Source organism: Oncorhynchus keta, chromosome 25 (genome assembly GCF_023373465.1).
Source record: "Oncorhynchus keta strain PuntledgeMale-10-30-2019 chromosome 25, Oket_V2, whole genome shotgun sequence".
In the NCBI taxonomy this organism is placed as follows: Eukaryota; Metazoa; Chordata; class Actinopteri; order Salmoniformes; family Salmonidae; genus Oncorhynchus; species Oncorhynchus keta.
This window is the reverse complement of record NC_068445.1, coordinates 576,812-602,147: the sequence shown is the minus strand read 5'-3', so window position 1 is coordinate 602,147 and position 25,336 is coordinate 576,812. Positions and strand designations below refer to the sequence as shown.

General features: G+C 42.2%; 1 protein-coding gene across 1 annotated transcript in view; it reads right to left on the bottom strand.

Moving 5' to 3' along the window:
* LOC118357985 (HERV-H LTR-associating protein 1) overlaps nt 1-25,336 on the bottom strand; it is a 60,177-nt gene that overhangs the window by 25,400 nt on the left and 9,441 nt on the right. The window contains exons 7-11 of the mRNA XM_035735295.2: nt 18,869-18,952; nt 11,821-11,877; nt 11,461-11,541; nt 4,728-4,787; nt 1,754-2,716 (exon numbers count right to left, since the gene is read on the bottom strand). Of these exons, the coding sequence (XP_035591188.1) occupies nt 1,754-2,716; nt 4,728-4,787; nt 11,461-11,541; nt 11,821-11,877; nt 18,869-18,952 (1,245 nt within the window). The remainder of the gene's footprint in view (nt 1-1,753; nt 2,717-4,727; nt 4,788-11,460; nt 11,542-11,820; nt 11,878-18,868; nt 18,953-25,336) is intronic.

Below are 25,336 nucleotides of genomic sequence, written 5' to 3'. Positions count from 1 at the left end.
TATTGCACTGCTAATTCCATTGCTAATGTAGCCATCTTTAGCCACTAATTATGCTATGTTTAACTTATTAGCTGTTTACCATCAATGCAATGTTCTATGCCCTGCTCCTGCTAGCAGCTTATGTACCTATATTCAACTCTACTGATGGTCTTCTCACAAATAAAATTGCGTTATATAGTGAGAGTGCCCACTCCAGTATTGGCACATGCGTTCTAGCATGTTGGCTATAGCGCACGTATAGCCTACATGATCAGATTATTATGGACAAAAGAGCAATTTATTTGATCAAATGGCAGGCAAGCATCAATGATCATGTCATCAGATTAAGACCCTTAATATTTTTTGGAAAGAAGGATCAAGCTCATCACCTTGCACCAACCTGTGATGATCATCATCATTTATTTCATCTATAGTCTAATATCTACAACCCTACTCAAATACCTAGGTGTCTGGTTAGACTGTAAACTCTCCTTCCAGACTCACATTAAGCATCTCCAATCCAAAATTAAATCTAGAATTGTCTTCCTATTTCACAACAAAGCCTCCTTCACTCATGCTGCCAAACATACCCTCGTAAAACTGACTATCCTACTGATCCTTGACTTTGGCGATGTAATTTACAAAATAGCCTCCAGCACTCTACTCAGCAAACTGGATGCAGTCTATCACAGTCCCATCCGTTTTGTCACCAAAGCCCAATATTCTACCCACCACTGCGACCTGTATGCTCTCGTTGGCTGGCCCACGCTACATAGTCGTCGCCAAACCCACTGGCTCCAGGTCATCTATAAGTCTTTGCTAGGTAAAGCCCTGCCTTATCTCAGCTCACTGGTCACCATAGCAACACCCACCCGTAGCACGCACTCCAGCAGGTGTATTTCACTGGTCACCCCCAAAGCCAACACCTCGTTTTGCCGCCTTTCCTTCCAGTTCTCTGCTGCCAATGACTGGAACAAATTGCAAAAATCACTGAAGCTGGAGTCTTATATCTCCCTCTAACTTTAAGCATCTGCTGTCAGAGCAGCTTACCGATCATTGTACCTGTACACAGCCAATCTGTAAATAGCACACCCAACTACGTACCTCATCCCATATTGTTATTTATCTTTTTGCATCCCAGTATCTCTACTTGCACATCATCATCTGCACATCTAGCACTCCAGTGTTAATGCTAAATTGTTATTATTTCGCCTCTATGGCCTATTTATTGCCTTACCTCCCTAATCTTCGACATTTGCACACAATTTACATTGATTTTTCTATTGTTTTATTGACTTTACGTTTCTTTATGTGTAACTCTGTGTTGTTTTTGTCGCACTGCTTTGCTCATCTTGGCCAGGTCGCAGTTGTAAATGAGAACTTGTTCTCAACTGGCCTACCAGGTTAAATAAAGGTGAAAAAAATAAATAATAATAAACTGCATGCTTTCCCGACTAGTCGTAGTGGGAGGACCACACAACATGTCATCTCGTGACTCCACGTTTACATCGATATGATGATTATTATATAAATATTGACACATAAAAGGGTTTCCACCGACATTCTCGACAAATTATTTTTACAGACACAAAAAGATCCCACCTTTAGCGTATTTTGTATTATTGACATTTTTAACGTTTTCCTGAAAAATGTTATGTTCCTAAGCCAAAAAATGTTGGCATGACAATTCCATAAGGAGTTCGCAGCAAAGCAGAAACAGAATGGAACCCAGACTAAGTATTCATGCCTTACATTAGTAAACTTGATGACTTACCTGGTTTCTCTGTGATGGGTGCTTTGGTGATCACTCTGGTTGCGGTCGTGGTTATATTGGTAATGGTCCATGGGGCTGTGGTTGTAGTTAGTTGTGTTGTGGTTGTAGTTTGTTGGGCTGTGGGAAATAGTTGTGTGGTTGTAATAGCTTGGCCTGTGGCTGGTGGGTCTGTGGTTGGTTGTGCTTTGGTTGCGGTTATCAGGATTGCGGTTATGGTCGATGGGGTTGTGGTCATAGTAAGTCGAACTGGGGTTGTCGTCATTCGGAATCTGATTGTGGGTGTGGTTGGCCACAGCATGGCTGTGGTTGGTTGGTCTGTGGTTGTGGTCAGTTGGGTTGTGGTTGTCGTCACTTGGACTGTGGTCAGTTGTGGTGTGGTTGTAGTCGGTTGAGCTGTTGTGGTCAGTTGGTCTGTGGTTGTGGATGATGGGACTTTGGTCGGTTGCACTGAGATTGGAATTGGTTGAGCTGCAGTTGGCGTGGCTGTGGTCATGATTCGTAGGGCTGTAGTTGTGGTTGGTTGGGCTGTGGTTGTGGTGGGTAGGACTGTAGTTGTAGGCAGTAGGGCTGGGATTGGTAAAGCTGTAGTTGGTTGGGCTGTGGTTGGTAGGGCTGTAGATGTGGTTGGTCGGTCTGTGGTTGATTGGGTTGTGGTTGGTAGGGCTGTAGATCTACTTTGTTGGGCTGTGGTTGTGGACGGTGGGGCTATGGTTATGGTTGGTTGGGCTGTGATTGTGATCGGAAGGGCTGTAGTTGGGGTCATTAGGACTGTAGTTCTGCTTGTAGTGGTAGGAACTGATATTGAGGTCGGTCGACCTGTAGTTCTGGTTCTGGTCTTTGTAGTCGGTGAGGGTGTGGTTGTGGTGGGTTGAGCTCTTGTTGAGGTCAAGAAGGATGTAGTTCTGGTTCTACTGGTTGTGGTCGGTGGAGCTGTAGAGGTAATTTCTGAGGCTGTGGAAGATACTAGTCAAACATGGACAGATTTAAGGTCATTCATTGCTGCTGTACATTGCTTTTACAGAGCTTGTTACTGAAAATGTTACTCATCAGGAGGAGGCCAATAATACATACAGTTGAAGTCAGACGTTTACATACACTTAGGTTGGAGTCATTAAAACTCATTTTCCAACCACTCCCCAAATTACTTGTAAACAAACTATAGTTTTGCAAGTTGGTTAGGACATCTACTTTATGCATGACACAAGTAATTTTTCCAACAATTGTTTACTGACAGATTATTTAACTTATAATTCACTGTATCATAATTCCAGTGGGTCAGAAGTTTACATATACTAAGTTGACTGTGCCTTTAAACAGCTTGGAAAATTCCAGAAAATTAGGTCATTGCATTAGAAGCTTCTGCTAATTGACATAATTTGAGTCAATTGGAGATGTACCTGTGGATGTATTTTAAGACCTACCTTCAAACTCAGTGCTTCTTTTCTTGACATCATGGGAAAATCAAAATAAATCAGCCAAGACCTCCACAATGTAAAAATGTAGACCTCCACAAGTCTGGTTCATCCTTGGGAGCAATTTCCAAATGCCTGAAGATACCACGTTCATCTGCACAAACAATAGTACGCAAGTATAAACACCATGGGACCACGGCAGCCGTCAAAACGCGTCTCCTTCCTTAGTGGTATGTCTCCTAGAGATGAACGTACTTTGGAGCGAAAAGTGTAAATCAATCTCAGAACAACAGCAAAGGACCTTGTGAAGATGCTTGAGGAAACAAGTACATAAGTATCTACAGCCACAGTAAAACGTGTCCTATATCGACATAACATGAAAGCAATCTCAGCAAGGAAGAAGCCACTGCTCCAAAACCTCCATAAAAAAGCTAGAATACGGTTTGCAATTGCACATGGGGACAAAGATTGTACTTTTTGGAGAAATGTCCTCTGGTCTGATGAAACAAAAATAGAAAGGTTTGGCCATAAATGACCATTGTTATGTTTGGAGGAAAAAGGGGGAGGCTTGCAAGCCAAAGAACACCATCGCAAATGTGAAGCACGGGGGTGGCAGCCTCATGTTGTGGGGAAGCTTTGCTGCAAGAGGGACTGGTGCACTTCACAAAATAGTTGGCATCATGAGGATGGAAAATTATGTGTATATATTGAAGCAACATCTCATGACTTCAGCCAGGAAGTTAAAGCTTGGTCGCAAATGGGTCTTCCAAATGAACAATGACCCCAAGCATACTTCCAAAGTTGTGGCAAAATGGCGTAAGGACAACAAAGTCAAGGTATTGAAGTGGCCATCACGACACCCTGACCTTAATCCCATGGAAAATTTGTGGGCAGAACTGAAAAAGAGTGTGTGAGCAAAGAGGCAAACAAGCCTGACTCAGTTACACTTGCTCTGTCAGGAGGAATGGGCCAACATTCACCCATCTTATTGTGGGAAGCTTGTGGAAGGCTACCCGAAACGTTTGACCTAAGTTAAACCATTTAAAGGCAATGCTACCAAATAATAATTGAGTGTATGTAAACTTCTGACCCACTGGGAATGTGATGAAATAAATAAAATCTGAAATAAATCGTTCTATAATATTATTCTGACATTTCACATTCTTAAAATAAAGTGGTGATCCTAATTGACCACATTCCCTTTGAATTTTTACTAGGATTAAATGTCAGGAATTGTGAAAAACTGAGTACCGGTAAACGTATTTGGCTTAGGTGTATGTACACTTCTGACTTATGTCTCTGACAACTGTATGTTTTTAGTTCAGTAGCTGCAAGATCACGTTAAAGTTCTGTTTAAGATTGTCAGCAATTTGCATGATTTACTATAATTGATTATAAAAATTGCATTCTGTATTCACTATGAATACAGAATTCACTTTGAGCACTAAGAGAATGTTTATTGTCAATGATCTGCATTCAAATGGAACAAACAGTGACCATTACCAGTACTATCATGACACAAGGCATTGGTAAATAAAAAGTTAATGGCATGTACAACTTACCATGTGCAGTGGAGTGGACTCTACTGGTTAGGGACGGATCAAAATTGACAGAATGGTTACCTGGAGGAAAATGGGGGAGGGTCATGTTTTTTCAATTTCAGTCAAGGGGAGGGTTTAGTATTTTTTAAATCTAATACAGGGGACTGTCATGGAATTTGTAATTGATAAAATGTCAATATTTCTCAGTGTTTTAGAAGGAGTTGCTTATCAGGCTATGCACCGAGCGTACAAAACTTTAGAAACACATGCTTTTTACATGACATAGACTGTTCAGGTGAATCAAGGTGAAAGGTATGATGCCTTTTTGAGGTCACTTGTTAAATCTAAAATCAGTGCAGATGAAGGGGAGGAGACAGGTTAAAGGATTTTTAAGCCTTGAGGCAATTGAGGCATGGATTGTGTACTGTATGTGTGCCATTCAGAGGGTGAATGGGCAAGACAAAGTGCCTTTGAACGGGGTATGTTAGTAGGTGCCAGGTGCACCAGTTTGAGTGTGTCAAGAACTTCAATGCTGTTTTCATGCTCAAAAGTTTCCAGTGTGTATCAAGAATGGTCCACCACCCAAAGGACATCCAGCCAACTTGACAACTGTGAGAAGTATTGGAGTCAACATGCATGGGCCAGCATCCCTTTGGAACGCTTTTGACACCTTGTAGTGTCCATGCCCTGACGAATTGAGGCTGTTCTGAGGAGAAATGGGGGTGCAACTCAATATTAGGAAACTCCTAATGTTTTGTACATTCAGTGCATATCGATGTGTGCCCGATGCCACCCTTCCTCTCTGATTCTTCGCTGTACGCACAATATGAATTGTGGATGTAGGCTATTTAATGTGGTCTCAATCAAAAAATCCATTGACTATAGGCTACAAAGTGCATGCTCAGAGACGCTTCTGGGATGGTGTAAATCAAACTAGGCTGCATTTCATACTGCATTACATACTGCAATGGATATTCCAAACCTGAGCACCGGCTGTGCTGTGTAGGTCTAGAGAGTCAAAGTATTCTTCTGAAAATTATTTTGGATTAGGCTTTGTTAAAGAAAATGCATATTAGGTTACGCGTGGACTAGACTATATATATTCCGTTTGAGAAGGAGAGCGCGAAGATGAGAATGAGGACAGGAGTTCAACTTTGATAGCTTGCTACTATTATAATTGATTTGATTAAAAACTATATGTTTCTTGCCCACAAAATACTACTGACCTCAAAATTAGCCAGATTCGAGTAACTGACATTGTGGTGCTGAAACTTTAAGCAGCAGCCGTGGCACAATCAATTGGACATGGACAGTTCATGCTCATGGTGTTAAAAGTAGGCAAATTCGCCTCCCGAGTGGTGCAGTGGTCTAAGGCACTGCATTATAGTTGCTAGCTGTGCCACTAGAGATCCTGGTTCGAGTCCAGGCTCTTTTGCAGCCGGCAGCGACCGGGAGACCCATGGGGTGGTGCACAATTGGCCCAGCATGGTCCGGTTTAGGGGAAGGTTTGGCCGGCAGGGATGTCCTTGTCCCATTGCGCTCTAGCGACTCCTGTGGTGGGCCGTGCGCATGCATGCTGACACGGTCGCCAGGTGTACGGTGTTTCTTCCGACACATTGATGTGGCTGGCTTCTGGGTTAAGTGGGCATTGAGTAAAGAAGCAGGACGGCTTGATTGGGTCGTGTTTCGGAGGACGCATGACTCTCGCCTTCACCTCTCCCGAGTCCATAAGGGATTTGCAGCGATGAGACAAGACCGTAACTACCAATTGGATACCACTAAATTTGGGAGAAAAAGGTGTGTAATTCATTTAAGCCGTCTTCATTTTAATTAGACTTTACTAACAACAAGTAGGCTTTATGTTGGAGCCTATTTAAGAAATAACTGGTAGGTGTCACACCCTGATCTGTTTCACCTGTCTTGTGCTTTTCTCCACCCCCTTCCAGGTGTCACCCATTTTCCCCATTATGCTCTGTGCATTTATACCTGTGTTTTCTGGTTGTCCGTTGCTAGTCTATCCTATCTCGTCAAGCCTACCAGCGTGATATTCCGTACTCGTCAGTCTGTTTTCTAGTTCTTCCGGTTTTGACCATTCTGCCTGCCCTGACCATTCTGCCTGCCCTGACCATTCTGCCTGCCCTGACCATTCTGCCTGCTCTGAGCCTGCTTGCTGTTCAGTACCTTTTGACACTGCCCTGGATTACTGACCTTTTCCTGCCCTTGACCTGTTGGTTGCCTGACCCCTGTTTTGTTAAGAAACTTCTGTGATTCGAACTGTCTGCATCTGGGTCTTATCCTGAGGTCTGATAGTAGGCCTACCTGTTTGACAGATGAAATTAAGCTATAGGCTGTAATATCCATAGATTTGTCATTCAATTCCTCCACCCACTATGCATAGATTAAATAGCCAACCTCCATGTCAGTGAAGGACTGTTAAGTTAAAACCAAGACTCAAGACTCAATTTTGGGGCGACCTGACCAAATTCACTTAGAAATGTGAGTTACAGATATGTTATTCTTATTGAAAGCAAGTGAAGAGGTAGATATAGCTCACATAGAACATTTGCTTACCAAAGTGTGTGTGTGTCTTTTACTCTCGGTTTTGTACACCAGTTTCAAACAGCTGACAATACAATATTTTTTTGTTATGGAAAACACATTTCACAGCGGTTTAGATGGTACAATGATTTGCTACATTATACTTGCTTGTTTTGTCACATAAATTAGGCAAACTTTTTGAATTTCAGAAAATGGCAAAGAGCATCTTAGCTTAAGATTTAAGAAAATAAAACGGATCCAATTATATAAAGTGATCTATAACAGTGCTTTGGTCGAGAAACAAGCTGTAACAAGCGTCAGTATAGAGACAAAGTAGAATCTCAATTCAACGGCTCAGACACAAGAGGTATGTGGCAGGGTCTACAGTCAATCACGGATTACAAAAAGAAAACCAGCCCAGTCACGGAACAGGATGCCTTGCTCCCAGGCAGACTAAATAACTTTTTTGCCCGCTTTGAGAACAATACAGTGCCACTGACACGGCCCGCAACCAAAACATGTGGACTCTCCTTCACTGCAGCCGAGGTGAGTAAAACATTTAAACGTGTTAACCCTCGCAAGGCTGCAGGCCCAGACGGCATCCCCAGCCGCGCCCTCAGAGCATGCGCAGACCAGCTGGCTGGTGTGTTTATGGACATATTCAATCGATCCCTATCCCAGTCTGCTGTTCCCACATGCTTCAAGAGGGCCACTATTGTTCCTATTCCCAAGAAAGCGAAGGTAACTGAGCTAAACGACTACCGTAGCACTCACTTCAGGCATCATGAAGTGCTTTGAGAGACTAGTCAAGGACCATATCACCTCCACCCTACCTGACACCCTAGACCCACTCCAATTTGCTTATCACCCAAATAGGTCCACAGACGATGCAATCTCAACCACACTGCACACTGCCCTAAACCATCTGGACAAGAGGAATACCTATGTGAGAATGCTGTTCATCGACTACAGCTCAGCATTTAACACCATAGTACCCTCCAAACTCATCATCAAGCTCGAGACCCTGGGTCTCGACCCCGCCCTGTGCAACTGGGTACTGGACTTCCTGACGGGCCGCCCCCAGGTGGTGAGGGTAGGTAACAACATCTCCACCCCGCTGATCCTCAACACTGGGGCCCCACAAGGGTGCGTTCTGAGCCCTCTCCTGTACTCCCTGTTCACCCACGACTGCGTGGCCACACACGCCTCCAACTCAATCATCAAGTTTGCGGACGACACAACAGTGGTAGGCTTGATTACCAACAACGACAAGACGGCCTACAGGGAGGAGGTGAGGGTCCTCGGAGTGTGGTGTCAGGAAAATAACCTCACACTCAATGTCAACAAAACTAAGGAGATGATTGTGGACTTCAGGAAACAGCAGAGGGAACACCCCCCTATCCACATCGATGGAACAGTAGTGGAGAGGGTATTAAGTTTTAAGTTCCTCGTCGTACACATCACAGACAAACTGAATTGTTCCACCCACACAGACAGCATCGTGAAGAAGGCGCAGCAGCGCCTCTTCAACCTCAGGAGGCTGAAGAAATTCGGCTTGTCACCAAAAGCACTCAAACTTCTACAGATGCACAATCGAGAGCATCCTGTTGGGCTGTATCACCGCCTGGTACAGCAACTGCTCCGCCCACAAATGTAAGGCTCTCCAGAGGGTAGTGAGGTCTGCACAACGCATCACCGGGGGCAAACTACCTGCCCTCCAGGACACCTACACCACCCGATGTCACAGGAAGGCCATAAAGATCATCAAGGACAACAACCACATGAGCCACTGCCTGTTCACCCAGCTATCATCCAGAAGGCGAGGTCAGTACAGGTGCATCAAAGCTGGGACCGAGAGACTGAAAAACAGCTTCCATCTCAAGGCCATCAGACTGTTAAACAGCCACCACTAACATTGAGTGGCTGCTGCCAACACACTGACTCAACTCCAGCCACTTTAATAATGGGAATTGATGTAAAATATATCACTAGCCACTTTAAACAATGCTACTTAATATAATGTTTACATACCCTACATTATTTCTCATATGTATACGTATATACTGTACTCTATCATCTACTGCATCTTTATGTAATACATGTATCACTAGCCACTTTAAACTATGCCACTGTTTACATACTCATCTCATATGTATATACTGTACTCAATACCATCTACTGCATCTTGCCTATGCCGCTCTGTACCATCACTCATTCATATATCTTTATGTACATATTCTTTATCCCTTTACACTTGTGTGTATAAGGTAGTAGTTTTGGAATTGTTCGCTAGATTACTCGTTGTTTATTACTGCATTGTTGGAACTAGAAGCACAAGCATTTCGCTACACTCGCATTAACATCTGCTAACCATGTGTATGTGACAAATAAAATTTGATTTGATTTTAAAATACCCGGGAAAGATGTGACTCCGATGCATATGGGGATAACAGTGTTTTGTTTCTTTGACATAACCTTTGAAAGTACCATGCTCAGATTCCTAATGATGTCTCAGATTGTATTGTTTGCAAACAGGGACAGTTTTGTTGCAAACAAGACACACTGATTTGGCATTGGAGAAATATGATAAGATTAACACATAGGCCTATCTCACTGTAATTTTGGTAATTTGTGTGGTTTTGAAAATATATCTGCTAATTTATAAAATTATGTAGAATTGAATGACATTTTTATAAAAGGCCATTTTTTTCCCTCGGACCTACAAATACGATGATTGATTTATGCAATGTTTTAAGCATAAAATACGTCTTTCAACGCTACTCTTGTCCACGGTGGTCTGTGAACCCACAACCTTCTGGCCCCTCAGCCCTGTGTTCTATCAAAATTCCTGCGTTGCTATGTAATGATTAAAGGACGAAGAACAGTTTCTAAAACTGCATATCTAACATGCTGACCACACCACTCGTTACACCCACAATGCTTGCGCGTGTCGACGATAGTCTGCGTAGCCAGGCGCTAAAGTAAAACTTTGTTCTATTTGTGACCCTTGATGTGCTGCAAGTCCTGCCTCTCCCGTTTCCTCATTGGTTTTTAGGAGCATATATCCACGTGCCATCTTTAGGAGTAATTACCCACGTGGGTGATTGAGGTTCACACTCCAGTCCAGTTGGTAGTAGTAATGCACCTTAAAGTTGGTTACCAACTGCCATATAAAGTCCAAAGAAGAAGAAGCCTGAAGGAGGAGAGATTGTTTCTAGCAAACTCAGTTTTCCCTTTTATCTGTGGATTAGTTGTCAGAGTAGAGAACCTTGTGCATTTCAGGTAAAATAACAACCCAATGTTTATATCCTAGGACAAATTATCTACCAACAGCAAGCTAGCTAGCTAAATTGCCATAAATGTTTAATGCCTTTCAACCTGTCCCCAAATTAATATAGTTGGCTCTGAGTTCGTTTTGATATTTCAACCTGTGTGTCCTGATCGCGTCTGGTGTGGGTGGATAAAATCAACATGCGCACGATGGCGGACGAGCGGTCAGGTCAGCATGTAAGGCTCTGGTCCATCGAAGAAGTGAGGTTAAACGGTAGACTATTCTCTGTGCTATCCATTTTGTTTTAATTATTATTTTGGGTTTAGGGGAGGGTCACTTGTTTTTTTTTCAAGCATTCAGGGAGGGTTTAGGTCAAAAATATTTTGCTGAAGGGAGTGTCAACCATTTATATTTCAGAGAGGTCCGATTTTCTCCATGTAACTCGTAAATAACGTTCACTCCCTTGGTATCACACTAAGGCCAGATGGAGATATCTGTCTGGCATTGGGCAGCATTTATATTCATTTTTATAAGAAATGGTAGTTTCTTAGAAATTGAAAGAAGCTGACTCACCGATGGGTATCTTGTGAGTTGAGATATGACTACCTCCTTGAGAGAGAGATTCTCTCTTTAGGAGCTGTCATCTTGAACTTAATTGTTGCTTTGGCGTTTAACTGCCTCGCACATTTACACAATAGAATTATTTAGCATAACTTCAAATTGGCTGCTGTGATGTCAGTGTAGTTTTGCTGCTCCACTTTATGGAGAATGTAGTCTTGTGTTGTGAGATATGTCACCCCACATAGTTAACATGCAGTTCATTAAGTGTGTGCACTCTTGTATGTGTGCGTGCGTGTCTGTTTCTGTGTGCATGCTTGTGTGTGTTTGTGCACATGTGGGTGCATGCCTGTGTCTGCCTGTGTGTGTATTAAGAGGGAAAAATACCTTTATGTGCGCTTTCTGTAATGGTCTGATTGAACAGAGGCATGATGGAGTCAACTTCCCAGAGTTGAGACAGGTATTTATCTGAAATGGTTAGACAAAAACATATACTCATGTATAAATGTCATCAATGAGCAAAAGCTATTCAAAATTATACAAAATATATAGCCAATATGAATCATCCAAACTTTAGATTTTACACACAGACTTTACATATGGAACATTTACAATACATTTCCATGTCAGTTTGGAAATCTGAATATTACAATAACTGGTTTAGAAAAGCCCCCACAACAATGACAGAAGACAATCACCATTTACCAGAGAACATCTAACCAATATGCTAAAAATGATCAACTTTACCTGATTTACCTGCCATTACACAGATGTATATGCAGTCAGAAATATTATTTTGGCTCACTGAAAGAAAGAAACAGGATGACATTCAAACTTTAGTCATGATCCCAATGATGACTTACAGTCATATACTGTACAGTATATTAAGGTGGCGCATGCAAGAGTCAAACCTACAGCCTGAACCACACATTCACAGTAGTCAACTCAAACTGTGTATTGGTTCTCTTTCAAATACTCCTTTAGATGTATAACAACGGGATTCACTGAAGGCAGATCACTAATAGGAAGTACCGATCACACGTCGTCTTTCGGAGACAGACAGGTCAAGTGGCGAATTAAGTAAGCCTCTCCCTCTTTACAAGCCACTCATCCCGTCCTCTGGTCATCCTTGCTCTCTTTGCGAAGATCACTATGCTCCTGAAGATCTCTGATCCCTGTTTTAACTGTTCACATGCAAACCTTTTACGTTAATGATGCCAAATGTAGGACCTCAGCTCCTGTCGATAGTGTTGAGTATTGACTGAAAGGAACGTAGTATTTGTTTTCAACTTTTCAATCAGCGGTGGTAGCTAGCATCACATTGCTAGCTATCGAGACCTGGTTAGCCCACGCTGCTAAACATAAGCTAACTTGGCTAGCTCGCTGGATGGCAAGGTAACTACACTAGCATTCTACCTGCACAGATGGTACTATTGCTAGCTCCCTTCTCTTGTTTATTTTAACCTATGTTCACTCAGTTGTTTTACCTAGTGTTACGCACGCCTCTATGAAGAGGGAACGCAACACCCAGCTACAACTAAACTCTCTGTGAAGTGAAAAAGGTATGGACTGTAGGTGCGAGTAAGGATGACAACAGACAGAATGTGGTACCGTTTCAAGGACTTTATTCCTTTACACGGTAATATGGGGAAAAGGGGCTGGACGGAACCAAAGCAAAGAAAGTAAATCTCAAAGCCCCCCCCTCTCCTATCTTACCTGCCTAACCAATACTTAATTTAGCACCACCTGGTGCCCTAACCAAAATACAGGGGGTGGTCAACCCAGGTCTTACCTATTGTGCATAGACAATGATTTTTTTTATTTATTTTACCTTTATTTTACTAGGCAAGTCAGTTAAGAACAAATTCTTATTTTCAATGACAGCCTAGTGGGTTAACTGCCTGTTCAGGGGCAGAACGACAGATTTTGTACCTTGTCATACTCGGGGATTTGAACTTGCAACCTTTCGGTTACTAGTCCAATGCTCTAACCACTAGGCTACCCTGCCGCCTCAAATATACTACGCCCGCAGGCCTCTTGCCTAAGCACTCCCTAGGTGCCTTCCCCCTGAGAACAAATGAAACAGAATATTAAACCATTTCACAAACAAACTAAGAAACAAAGGACATCAAATAAGCTCTATCTGAGCAACAAACTCACAAAACATACCAAATTGCCAGCAATGAACTCCCAGCAAAATCAACTTCTAGAAAAATCTCTGCAATGACCTCCCAGCAAAACTCTAGCAAATCTACCTCCAGCAAAATCTCTGCAATGACCTCCCAGCAAATCTCTCTAGCAAAATATCTGCAATGACCTCCCAGCAAAAAATCCTCTAGCAAAATCTCTCTAGCAAAATCTCTGCAATGACCTCCCAGCAAAACTCTTCCCTGAACAGAACACTGGCTTTTATATAGCTTCAGAATGAATGTGTAACTGGAGACAGCTGAGTCTTGACGAGGGGGCGGGGTCAGCTCTCCAATTAGCCATGGAGTCGACTAATCAGCTGCTTGAGGGATTTCAGGAAGCCATTTCCTGAAATAAACACATGCAAATACACAAACTACAACACATAAACTGGGGAACGTAACACCTAGACTGACCATTTTCCCATTACAAGGGGGGCTGCTCTCACCCTCTTGGAGTTTTGGCTCTCTGCGGCCAAGCATGGCATCAAGTGGCCGGCTCCCTTGGGGGGATAAGGATCCCATTAGGGACTTGTACGATGGTTAAAGACTCCTGTCCCGTATGGCTCCAGTTAATCAATTGCTTCCCAAACTTTCAGCTTGTCTCAGGGAGGTGAAGGGCTCATGGCAAAAGCCACTTACCAGCAAGAACCTTGTAAGGGGCTCCCCTAGCCTGGACATGCACAATATGGAGGCATCCAGGTTTTGCAATGCGCCCCCATGGTGGCGCCATCACTGGCTGACCACCTCAACCCCACGTACGTGTTACTAACACCGCCAGAGCCTCCCTCCCTGGAAAGATGGAAAGCTTTTCTGCCTCCATTTTTCAGAATACTCAGCCCAGTAAATCAGAGCACTCAACGTGACCTCTTAATTGATGGCTTATCAGGCGTTACTGGAGTAGGTGTGGAAACGGCTGGATTCAGACACCCTAAATCCAGATGCTTGGGATTAGATTTGTATGATTACATACCTAAATCTCTGCACCTCCCATAATGCCATCCAAGGCTGTGGTCATACTATGAGCCTGGCGGTGGTGGGAGAGAGTTCACTTTGGTTAAGCTTGTATAGGTTGACAGACAAAGACAAAGTGGACCTCCTGGATGCCCATGTCACACCCAAGGAGTTGTTAGGGTCCACTGTTACCGCCATGTTACAAAATTGTGACATGCATATGAAAGAAGGCAAAGCCTTTAACTCATTCCTGCCCCACAGTCACAGGCCCCGTGACAGCCCGTTGTTTCCTGCAACTATCTGATCCAGACCCACAGCTGGGAGGGTGAATCAAGCTGGCTTTTGTTGGACCAAAATCCCTGAACACGCATCAAGCTGCCAATACCCTCCAGGTTAGACCCTCAAACCAAAGAAAACCTTGAGGTAAAACAGTTCTTTACTGCAGCTCCCCTAAGGGGAGCAAGAGGGTTCGGCAACCTAGGGTGCAGTCCTGGTGGTAGAGGAGGAGTGCATGCAAAGCCTACATCTCACTACTACTCTCCCTCTCTCGGGTTTAACATAAGCAAACCCTCTCTGTGTCACGGGGTAGTAGGGAGGCACATCTGAGGGAAAAAAAGATTCCCTGTGCAGCAGCTCACTTTTGTGTACTTGCTTACACAGGAAAATGGAGTAGCTGCACTTTACCCCCAAGTGCCCTCCTCCTCTAGACTCCCCCTTGGCACCTTTTCAGGTTCCAGCCAAGGGTGGAAGTCAACATGTCCGCTTTCCCTCCAGTCTCATCGGACAAACAGAGCAGGATGGCAGATTGCCAGTTGCCATTTATCATGGTCCTCTTCCTATGCCGTGCAGCATTTGCTTCAAAATTGTCTATCGCGCTAACACAGTAGAACACCACCCAACGGTGCAATCACTCTATTAGAGCATGGCAGGGAAATAAACGTGAAAATACTTCCCATTGCTCTCATGGAGTGCATCCCCGCAGCCTCCTGTTCTTGGTTTCCCAGGGGAACAGGCTTTCTTGGCTCACTATGAAACTTCCTTAGCCCACTTGTTTTTTTTTGTTTTTTTTTCCAGCAGGCCAATGGCAACTCAGCTTAATTGTCAGAGAACCCTCTCTATCGAGGTAGAGAACAGTCAGTATTCATACTTTCCTGTAAAAAAAAGGGGGTGGGGAATCAAATCAAATTATATTTGTCACATGCACTAGGTGTAGAGCTTACAGTGAAATGCTTACTTACAAGCATACTTGAAATGCTTACTTACTAGCCCTTAACCAACAATGCAGTTTTAAGAAAAAAAAAGTAAGATATAAGAATGACACATAATTAAAGAGCAGCAGTAAATAACAATAGCGGGGCTATATACAGGGGGTACCGGTACAGAGTCAATGTCAATGTGTCGAGGTAATTGAGGTAATTATGCATATGTAGGTAGAGTTATTAAAGTGGCTATGTATAGATAATAAGAGTGTAGCAGCAGATGGGGGGAGGGGGCAATGCAAATAGTCTGGGTAGCCATTTAATGAGCTTTTCAGGAGTGTTATGGCTTGGGGGTGTGACAAGAGATGAAAAGAATCTGCCCACTCCATCAAGCAATGGGGACCACAACACAGGACATTCACGGGACCTCATGGAACCATGGACCGCACCTGCAGAAACTGGACAACGGGGGGAACCAGAGGAGATACCTATCATAGACTTCTCCCAGCTGATGCTTGACATACCTCCTACGCCACCTCCAGTGGTAGAAACAACCAGCTGGTATGATTGAGTAGAATCAGCCAACAGTAACACGGAAGCAGCAATGTGAGAGTCAGTAGTGCATGACCTTAAAGGGTAATAATAGGAAGCTTCCGTTTAACACACAGGCCTAAGATTACGTAGGTCTACAGCCCCAGTGGGAACTTCCCCTTTAAAAAGATATATAAAGAAAACAGAGATCATAAGACAGTATGATCCTCGTTAACATGTGAGACAGACTTCATATGGAGGATCATCACAGGTAAATTTACTATTGCACTATACTCTTTTTGTTAGACTAGAACAATATTAGAGAATTGGATTATTTTGCATATGTACTTATTGGATCACTATCTGAATATACTTGGTTGAATTTGGTGACCCCGAGACTGAGTCTACGAAATACAGACAAAGTGGAGGTCACTCAGTGAGACATCAGGTACAGATGTGATTGGCAATACAAGGAAACAGCAAAATACCAGTTACAATATATTGAGTCCATACACAGAGTTGTAAGTGTCTTTGACAATTTTAGGGGCCTTCCTCTGACTCCGCCTGGTGCAGAGGTCCTGGATGGCATGAAGCTTGGCCCTGGTGACATACTGGGCCGTACGCACTACCCTCTGTAGTGCCTTACGGTCGGAGGCCAAGCAGTTGCCATACCAGGCAGTGATGCAACCCATCAGGATGCTCTCAATGGTGCAGCTGTAAAACCATTGAGGATCTGAGGATCATGCCATCTTTTCAGTTTCCTGAGAGGAAATTGGTTTTGTCGTTCCCTCTTCACGACTGTCTTGGTGTGCTTGGACAACGTCAGTTTGTCGGTGATGTGGACGCAAAGGAACTTGAAGCTCTCAACTTTCTCCCCTAGTGCCCAGTTGATGAGAATGGGGGTGTTCTCGGTCATCCTTTTCCTGTAGTCCACAATCATCTCCTTTGTCTTGATCACATTGAGGGAGAGGTTGTTGTCCTTGCACCACACGGTCAGGTCTCTGACCTCCTCCCTATAGGCTGTCTCATCGTTGTCGGTGATCAGGCCTACCACTGTTGTGTCATCAGCAAGCTTAATGATGGTGTTGGAGTCATGCCTGGATGTGCAGTCATGAGTGGACTGGGAGTAGAGGAAGGGACTGAGCATGCACCCCTGAGGGGCCCCCGTGTTGAGGATCAGAGTGGCATAATTCAGAACATGGGCCGTTCTTACAGTATTACAACATTTATGCAGCAGCATACAATACATTTTTGGACTCACCTTGTTGTGCTCACTTGAACAGGAAGGTGGTGCAACGGGCCTTGTGGGCACATTTTGTCATCAACATTTGTTGTCAAAGTCTGGCATTCTCTGGATTTATGGTGCTTTCAAGACAACTGGGAACTCTGAAAATAACAAGGTTGAATCTTTGTCTTGTTATCACTGATGTCTGAGATTTCCCAGTTCCGAGTTTCCAGTTGTTTTAAAAGCGGCAGAAGTCATGCTGGATTAACATGGCCAAAGTATTCAAACTGTTCTGGCCCATTGTGTTGAATGTTTATCCTGTTAAGCTTGGAAAAGAGACCCTGAAAACCAGACTTGGACCACAAACCCACTTCACTGAATAGCAGGCTAGTGATTGCTTTGCAATTCTTGTAGTTAGCCACTGATTCCTTCCAAATAACTCATTGTTGATTTCCAACTTGTTATGTAATGTTTATATCCAATGGCCAATGAGCACCGATAGGTTTTATCTACAATTTATCTTCATATTACAAGGATTGAAAAGGATTTGCCAGTAGAATGTCGATGTGATTCATGATGATGACTGCTTGTCCAGCTTGCTAGCTAAGATTTTGAAAGGATGATGATGACATGATCAATCCAATCAAAGCTAAAATGATTTTACTTCATTTTATCTCTGGCCAATGATCATGAGCCTTCTTGGATGGGCACGTCTAATGTAACTCTATTGCAGCACCCAAGGGGCTTGAATTTTCGAGCACTCCCCATAGATTTTGCTGTGACATAGTGTGTCCATGAGTGAAAGAACACTGAGCCAATCAAGGCGCAACTAGAGAACAAGACCAACCCCTACGCTTGTATTTTCCGCTGGCTGCCCCACCACCACAGAAAGCAATGAGCTAGAAAGCTGCATTTTGGAGCTGACAAAAAAGAGACCATGTTTCTATGCAGCTTTATTAACAAAAAATGTTTTAATTGTTTGAAAACTGATATGTGACACGTATTAATGCCAAAATAACATTCAAAACATGCAACAACAAAAAAATAAGCAGGTGAAGCTTGACTAGAAGGAGGGTAGGGGGAAATGTATACATCGTCAAATGTATTTCTTAGTTCGGTTGGCTGTATCACAACCGGCCGTGATTGGTTGCAATTTCAGTTTAATCCACCAGAAAAGAGAGAATAAATAATCCAACAAATATTGTGGTTGAACTCAAATAGATAAGAAAACAAAATCCTTAATAAATTCAAATAGAAAACAACAAGAATTACCAGAGGGTGGGACGACTGGCTCTTGTAAAGAGGAAGTGGGTCACTTCATTTGCCACTCTACCTGTCTGTCTCAGGCAGACCTTGCGTGATTGGTCCTTCCTGTTAGTGATCCACTTCCAGCTCCCCAGTGGCGCAGCAGTCTAAGGCACTGGATCTCAGTGCAAGAGGCATCACTACAGACCCTGGTTCAATTCCAGGCTGTATCACAACTGTATCACGAACAATTGGGCAAGTGTCGTCCGGGGTAGGCCGTCATTGTAAATAATAATCTGTTCTGGCTTGCCTAGTTAAATTAAGGTTTAATAAAAAATACCATTGTTATACATCTCACTCATTGTTAGAGAACTGGGGTTACGAAAGTAACCTTGAGTTTTTATATAGCAATTTTTTTTGATCCAAAGACAGTAAAATCTTCTCTCAATCCTTACCTGATAATATGGAGCTAGATTTGAATAGCTCTTGTAGATAGCTTGTGGAATTTCCCATAACATCCAACAATATGGCAGTGAAGTCTGATGGGAGACAAAAAGAAAACACAAAGATAATCTTGACATGTTTTATTTGTTTGTTTATCTACTGGTATTGTTGCCTCAACAATGATGGTATTAAAGCAAAGCAAAGAACATCTTTAGAAACTGTCCATACTTAATATTGTCATTCCACTGGAACCTCTAGTGCCAAAACTGTAAAAGCTACCAACACTAAAACAACTTTAAAACATGCAAGCTGACTGTTTTCAGGTTGCAAAAAAATAAATATATATACTACTAAACAACTACACCAAATGCATTTCAATGGCCATAGACTTGAATGGTAAAAGTTTGGACTGTAACTAGGCTGTCATTGTATATAAGAATGTGTTATTACCTGACTTGCCTAGTTAAATAAAGGTTAAATACAATTTGAAAAAGTCTCCAACATTTTCAAAATAATGGCACATTTTGAAAATGTGTCTATGTTCCTAAACCCCTCTGACTTGTTGTTGGATTGTCTGTCAAAGTGTGCACCTCTCTAACTCAGGGAGAATGAGTTAGAGTTAGGGTTATACAGCCCCCCACTCACTGCAGCATTAGATAAAGACGTTATATAGAAGTCAAATTGATTGAGATATATTTTCTGTGATTCGCGGGTTCACAGTTTGTATTTTTTCTGAGATATCTGCCAAGCAAGGAGGAAACATAGAACAATACATGCTAGAGGGGGCTCCTCATAAACACAACACACCAGCAGTTTTCAAAATATCATACATCACACTTTAGTACATCACCAACACAACACGCCTTTTACTACTAGACCTCAGTAGTAGTTTATTTAATTTTTCTCTTTCAATGCTCTGGAAACCAAACAGAAAATGCTGTGCTCTAAAGATGGCATCGTAGCCACACAAATAAATAGAAGGCAATTGTCGATCTGATCAGAAACACTGTGCTCAGAACCTTTATCACCTAAATGATGTCGCTGGTGTATTTTGTTTGAATGTTGGAATATATTGCGCAATAGGCTATACGTTTTTTACAAGGCACGAGTCCATCCAGATTCGAGTCCCGTGTGCGAAACAACACACATAACGAACTCGAGAAATGTATACTAAAGCAAAGGTTCACCCACATTTTAGATACGAAAATATCCTCCTCCCTTTCTTACAACCAGATAGATATCCAATTTTTTTGTGGATGGATATCGAAATAAAATAATATAATTACAATCTCTCTTTTTGTCTTTAAAATTTCACATAGCCTATTCCATGATATGGGGTAATCCAATGAGCAACACTGCATCTGTTGATTTCAGTGATCACCATTCATCACACATCATATATATAATCAATACACGACTTTCAAGGAGTCGGGTATTTGATGCAAACAGTGTCTTCGAACAGTATTCAGACCAGTTGACTTTTCAGAGACATGTCCCGAAGCCACTCCTGCGTTGTCTTGGTTGTGTGCTCAGGGTCATTGTCCTGTAGGAAGGTGAACCTTTGACCCAGTCTAAGGTGCTGAGCACTCTGCAGCATGTTATCATCAAGGATCTCTCTATAGTTTGCTTCATTCATCTTTGCCCCGATCCTGACTGGTCTCCCAGTCCCTGCTGCTGAAAAACACCCCCACAGCACGATGCTGCCACCACCATGCTTCACATATATCATATCATATCATATATGCCATTTAGCGGACGCTTTTATCCAAAGCGACTTACAGTCATGTATGGGTGGTCCCGGGGATCGAACCCACTACCCTGGCGTTACAAGCGCCATGCTCTACCAACTGAGCTACAGAAGGACCACCATAGGGATGGTGCCAGATTTCCTCCAGGCGTGTCACGGTTGGCATTCAGGCCTAAGAGTTGAATCTTGGTTTTGTCATGACTCTCTCTCTCTCCTTGGTGAGGATCAAAGGCGCCAGATCAGCTCAGCACAGGGCTGACAGATAGCCAGACCTGACAGATAGCCAGAGTTGGGCTGGTTTTATGACTTAACACCGGTCATAAACTCTGTCTCTTTTGCCCTGCAGTATTAAACAAAGGAATGTGCTGTGTGTAGAGAGAGTCTCTTGCCTAAGAACTCTAAGATTGGATAAAATAACATTAGTTTTGAAATCCAAACATTTGGAATGGTTGGTGGGGATCCAAACAGTAATCATGCCATATCATTGATTATTTTGTGATGTCATTAAGGATGGTATAACAAGATAACTAGGATGTGTACACTTTCAGAGTTAGTTCAGGATTGCATCTAAATGTTCTATAAAATAAATGATTAAGTATAAGAATAATTTTGTGAATATAGAAATGTGATTTTAACCTAAATGAGATAATGGCTGTTCATATAAACCTAGGCCCAGTCAGTAACCACGCCCACGTGAGCACAGACATTGTGTCAACACGGCGGAATGCCCTCCAATGCCAGAGTGCTTAAAAGGACTCGCTGAGAATTTAAATGCAAACCAGAGAACGTGAGGACGTGGTCCACACGTTGAAGACCAGAAAATGGTAAGACCCTCTGAAACTCTCGACAAGTGTAGAAGGTGAAGACTAGACCAAAACATGCACCGTCTGCAGCTCTGTATGTAAAGTAGTCTAGAACAATTGACCAAAGATGGGAGGGAAGAACAGATCCCTCTCACCACCATGTGGTACACCTCTGATGTATTCATTCTAATGAACACTCCAAAACAAAGAAGCATACAACTAAGGACATTGTGACCTCTGGTGGACAACCAGAGACTCACATCGAACTACTCGCCATAGACGGATTGAGTGGTTTCAACAGAGTGACGACAGAGTGAGACATCGACGTGTAAATATGTTCATTCCTAATCTGAATGAGCAATTGTTAGGGTGCTAAATATTCTGACTATGGTGAGCGTAGTTTCCAAATGTATGTACAAGAAGTTGACTCTTGACTCTCCCTCTCCTTACATATCCCTCCCCTTTCCATTGTGTTAGAAGCTGTCATATCGGGTTAGTCCACTAGGGACTGTTTTCATTACATTATGTTAGTAATCAATAACCTTTACTGTGTCTGTGTGTGTTTGTGTTTGTTTGTTTATATTTTTCTGTGTGATTATTTAGTTAGTTAGTAAATAAATAATTAATAAATAATTAAGCCAATTTGTGTATCGCTGATTCATCACTTAAATTAGGGTTCCTGCAGATTTACGATGTCAACGACATTAAGAATGTGATTGAGGTAATAATTAATAATTGACTGTTACTAATGTAAGAGATATTATAAATATCTTTAGAGTTTAAGTCGGGCGATAGTAACTCGTTAAATAACTATTCCCGTAGTGCCCCAAATTCCTAATGAGTTAATTGTTACACGACTCATTTAATCAAGTAATAATTAAACGTAGTAGGTAATTATTCGATAAATAGCAGTCATCACATTAATGATAGTCACGTCACGACATATTGGTGCCCCGTGCGAGGAATCTAAGATGGAATGAGGCCTTCATGTTGAATTCAGCGGACATGAAATTGAGGTCATACACCCAGATTACATTATACACCATTAGAGCTGTAGGCAGGAATCGTTGTTGTTGGGTAGAGGTTGCCTCCGGTGTTGTTTCTCCGACATAGTCTGTGTCATACTGTCATACTGTATGAGCCAGCCAATGTAGGTATTCGGAGGAATAGACTAGTTGGGCCAAACGTAGTACTATTTCTGTCTCTCGCTTTTCAGGAGCGGGGAGACTCGTTCATCATTAATTTCTTGAGCGAGGACATATGGGCCAGCTTGAATTTGAGTAAATATGTTAGCTTGTCCGAAGCAACTAATTATGTCTTGCGTAGATTGGTAGAAAACAGTATATTTCTATCTTACATCGCGAAAAATAACTCCAAAAGGGTTTGAAAGTGAGACGTCACGAGTAAACCCATTCCCTTGTCGAAGGGGGACCCCTTTGCTTGGAAGAGATTCTGGTACAAGTGGGGCTAGGTTGCACTAGATGCTAAGTTAACAAAGGAAGAGCAGACATTTTTCCTTTGTTTAAGGTGAAATCCCACGCCATGCGGGAATCCCGTTTGACCTCAGCTTTCTGGGATCAGTGACCTTTGGGCGACAGAAGTTCCACCTCCTTGTCACTCCCATTTTCAATTAGTGACCCCTGGTACAAGTAAAAAAAATAATTATAATGCCATTGAGGCCCAAAGTTTTCTCACATTTGTAACAAGTGATTATATGTGGCTTCAGCCCTCAGGGATAAGTGACCCTGGTGGTGAAGGTATACTCACATTTGAACTACTGGTTACACTTATGATATCCAGACAATCTCAACTGATTTGATATTGTTGTCACATTCAATTCAACAAGGTAGTTCAATTGCCTTCTGACCCTTTTAAGCTGGATCATTTGGATAAGATCCAAATGTATTTGTTTCCACCAATGTGACAGTTGAACCTTTTCCACATTAACCTAGTTACAGCAATGCTTCAAGTTATGCAAAGTTTAATACTGTCACAAACGTTGTTGTAAGAATCGGACCAAGGCGCAGCGTGCGTAGAGTTCCACATGTTTAATTAATGAAACTCACCAAAACAATACAGAACAAACTAAACGTGAAGGCTGCCTAAATATGATCCCCAATCAGAGCCAACGATAGACAGCTGCCTCTGATTGGGAACAATACCAGGCCAATATAGAAATAACAAAACTAGAATGCCCACCCTAGTCATAGCCCAACCTAACCAAAACTAGAGAATAAAGGATCTCTAAGGTCAGGGCGTGACAAATACCCAGATAGCCTATACAGGTATGATTGATCATTAACATTGATTAAAACAATTAAAGCAATCCCGTATCTGGGATCGTAATTATAGCCTCAAACTCATTACCATAACGCAACGTTAACTATTCATGAAAATCGCAAATGAAATTAAATAAATATATTGGCTCTCAAGCTTAGCCTTTTGTTAACAACACTGTCATCTCAGATTTTCAAAATATGCTTTTCAACCATAGCAAAACAAGCATTTGTGTAAGAGTATTGATAGCTAGCATAGCATTAAGCCTAGCATTCAGCAGGCAACATTTTCACAAAAACAAGAAAAGCATTCAAATAAAATCATTTACCTTTGAAGAACTTTGGATGTTTTCAATGAGGAGACTCTCAGTTAGATAGCAAATGTTCAGTTTTTCCCAAAATATTATTTGTGTAGGAGAAATCGCTCCGTTTTGTTCATTACGTTTGGCTAAGAAAACCCCCCGAAAATTCAGTCATCAAAACGCCAACATTTTTTCAAAATTAACTCCATAATATCGACAGAAACATGGTAAACGTTGTTTAGAATCAATCCTCAAGGTGTTTTTCACATATCTATTTGATGATATATCATTCGTGGAAGTTTGGTTTCTCCTCTGAATCACATGGAAACATACATGCAGCTGGAGATTACGCACCAATTTCGACGGAGGACACCAGGCGGACACCTGGTAAATGTAGTCTCTTATGGTCAATCTTTCAATGATATGCCTACAATTACGTCACAATGCTGCAGACACCTTGGGGAAATGACAGAAAGTGTAGGCTCGTTCCCGGCGCATTCACAGCCATATAAGGAGACATTGGAACACAGCGCCTCAAAAATCTGGCTCACTTCCTGTTTGAAGTTTCATCTTGGTTTCGCCTGTAGCATTCGTTCTGTCACACTCACAGACAATATCTTTGCAGTTTTGGAAACGTCAGAGTGTTTTCTTTCCAAAGCTGTCAATTATATGCATAGTCAAGCATCTTTTCGTGACGAAATATCTTGTTTAAAACGGGAACGTTTTTCATCCAAAAATGAAATACTGCCCCCAGAGTTTCAAGAGGTTATTCATCTCTCTGCAAGCGTCCCACCTCGACAACAGCCAGTGAAATTGCAGGGCGCCAAATTCAAAACAACAGAAATCTCATAATTAAAGTTCCTCAAACATACAAGTATTTTACACCATTTTAAATATGCATTTTTTTGTAAATCCAGCCACAGTTTCCGATTTCAAACAGGCTTTACGGCGAAAGCTCACCAAACGATTATGTTAGGTCAGCACCTAGTCACAGAAAACCATACAGCCATTTTCCAGCCAAGGCTAGGGCTCACAAAAGTCAGAAATAGCGATTAAATTAATCACTAACCTTTGATGATCTTCATCAGATGGCAATCACAGGTCTCCATGTTCGACAACAAATGTTCATTTTGTTCGATAAAGTTCATCTTTATGTCAAATACCTCCGTTTTGTTGGTACGTTTAGTTCAGAAATCCAAAGGCACAATGAGCGCTCTCAACACCAAGAAGAAGTTTTAAAAAGTACAATAAAAGATAGTAGAAACATGTCAAACGATGTTTAAAATCAATCCTCAGTTTGTTTTTGTCATAAATAATAAATAATATTTCAACCGGACAAAAGCTTCGTCAA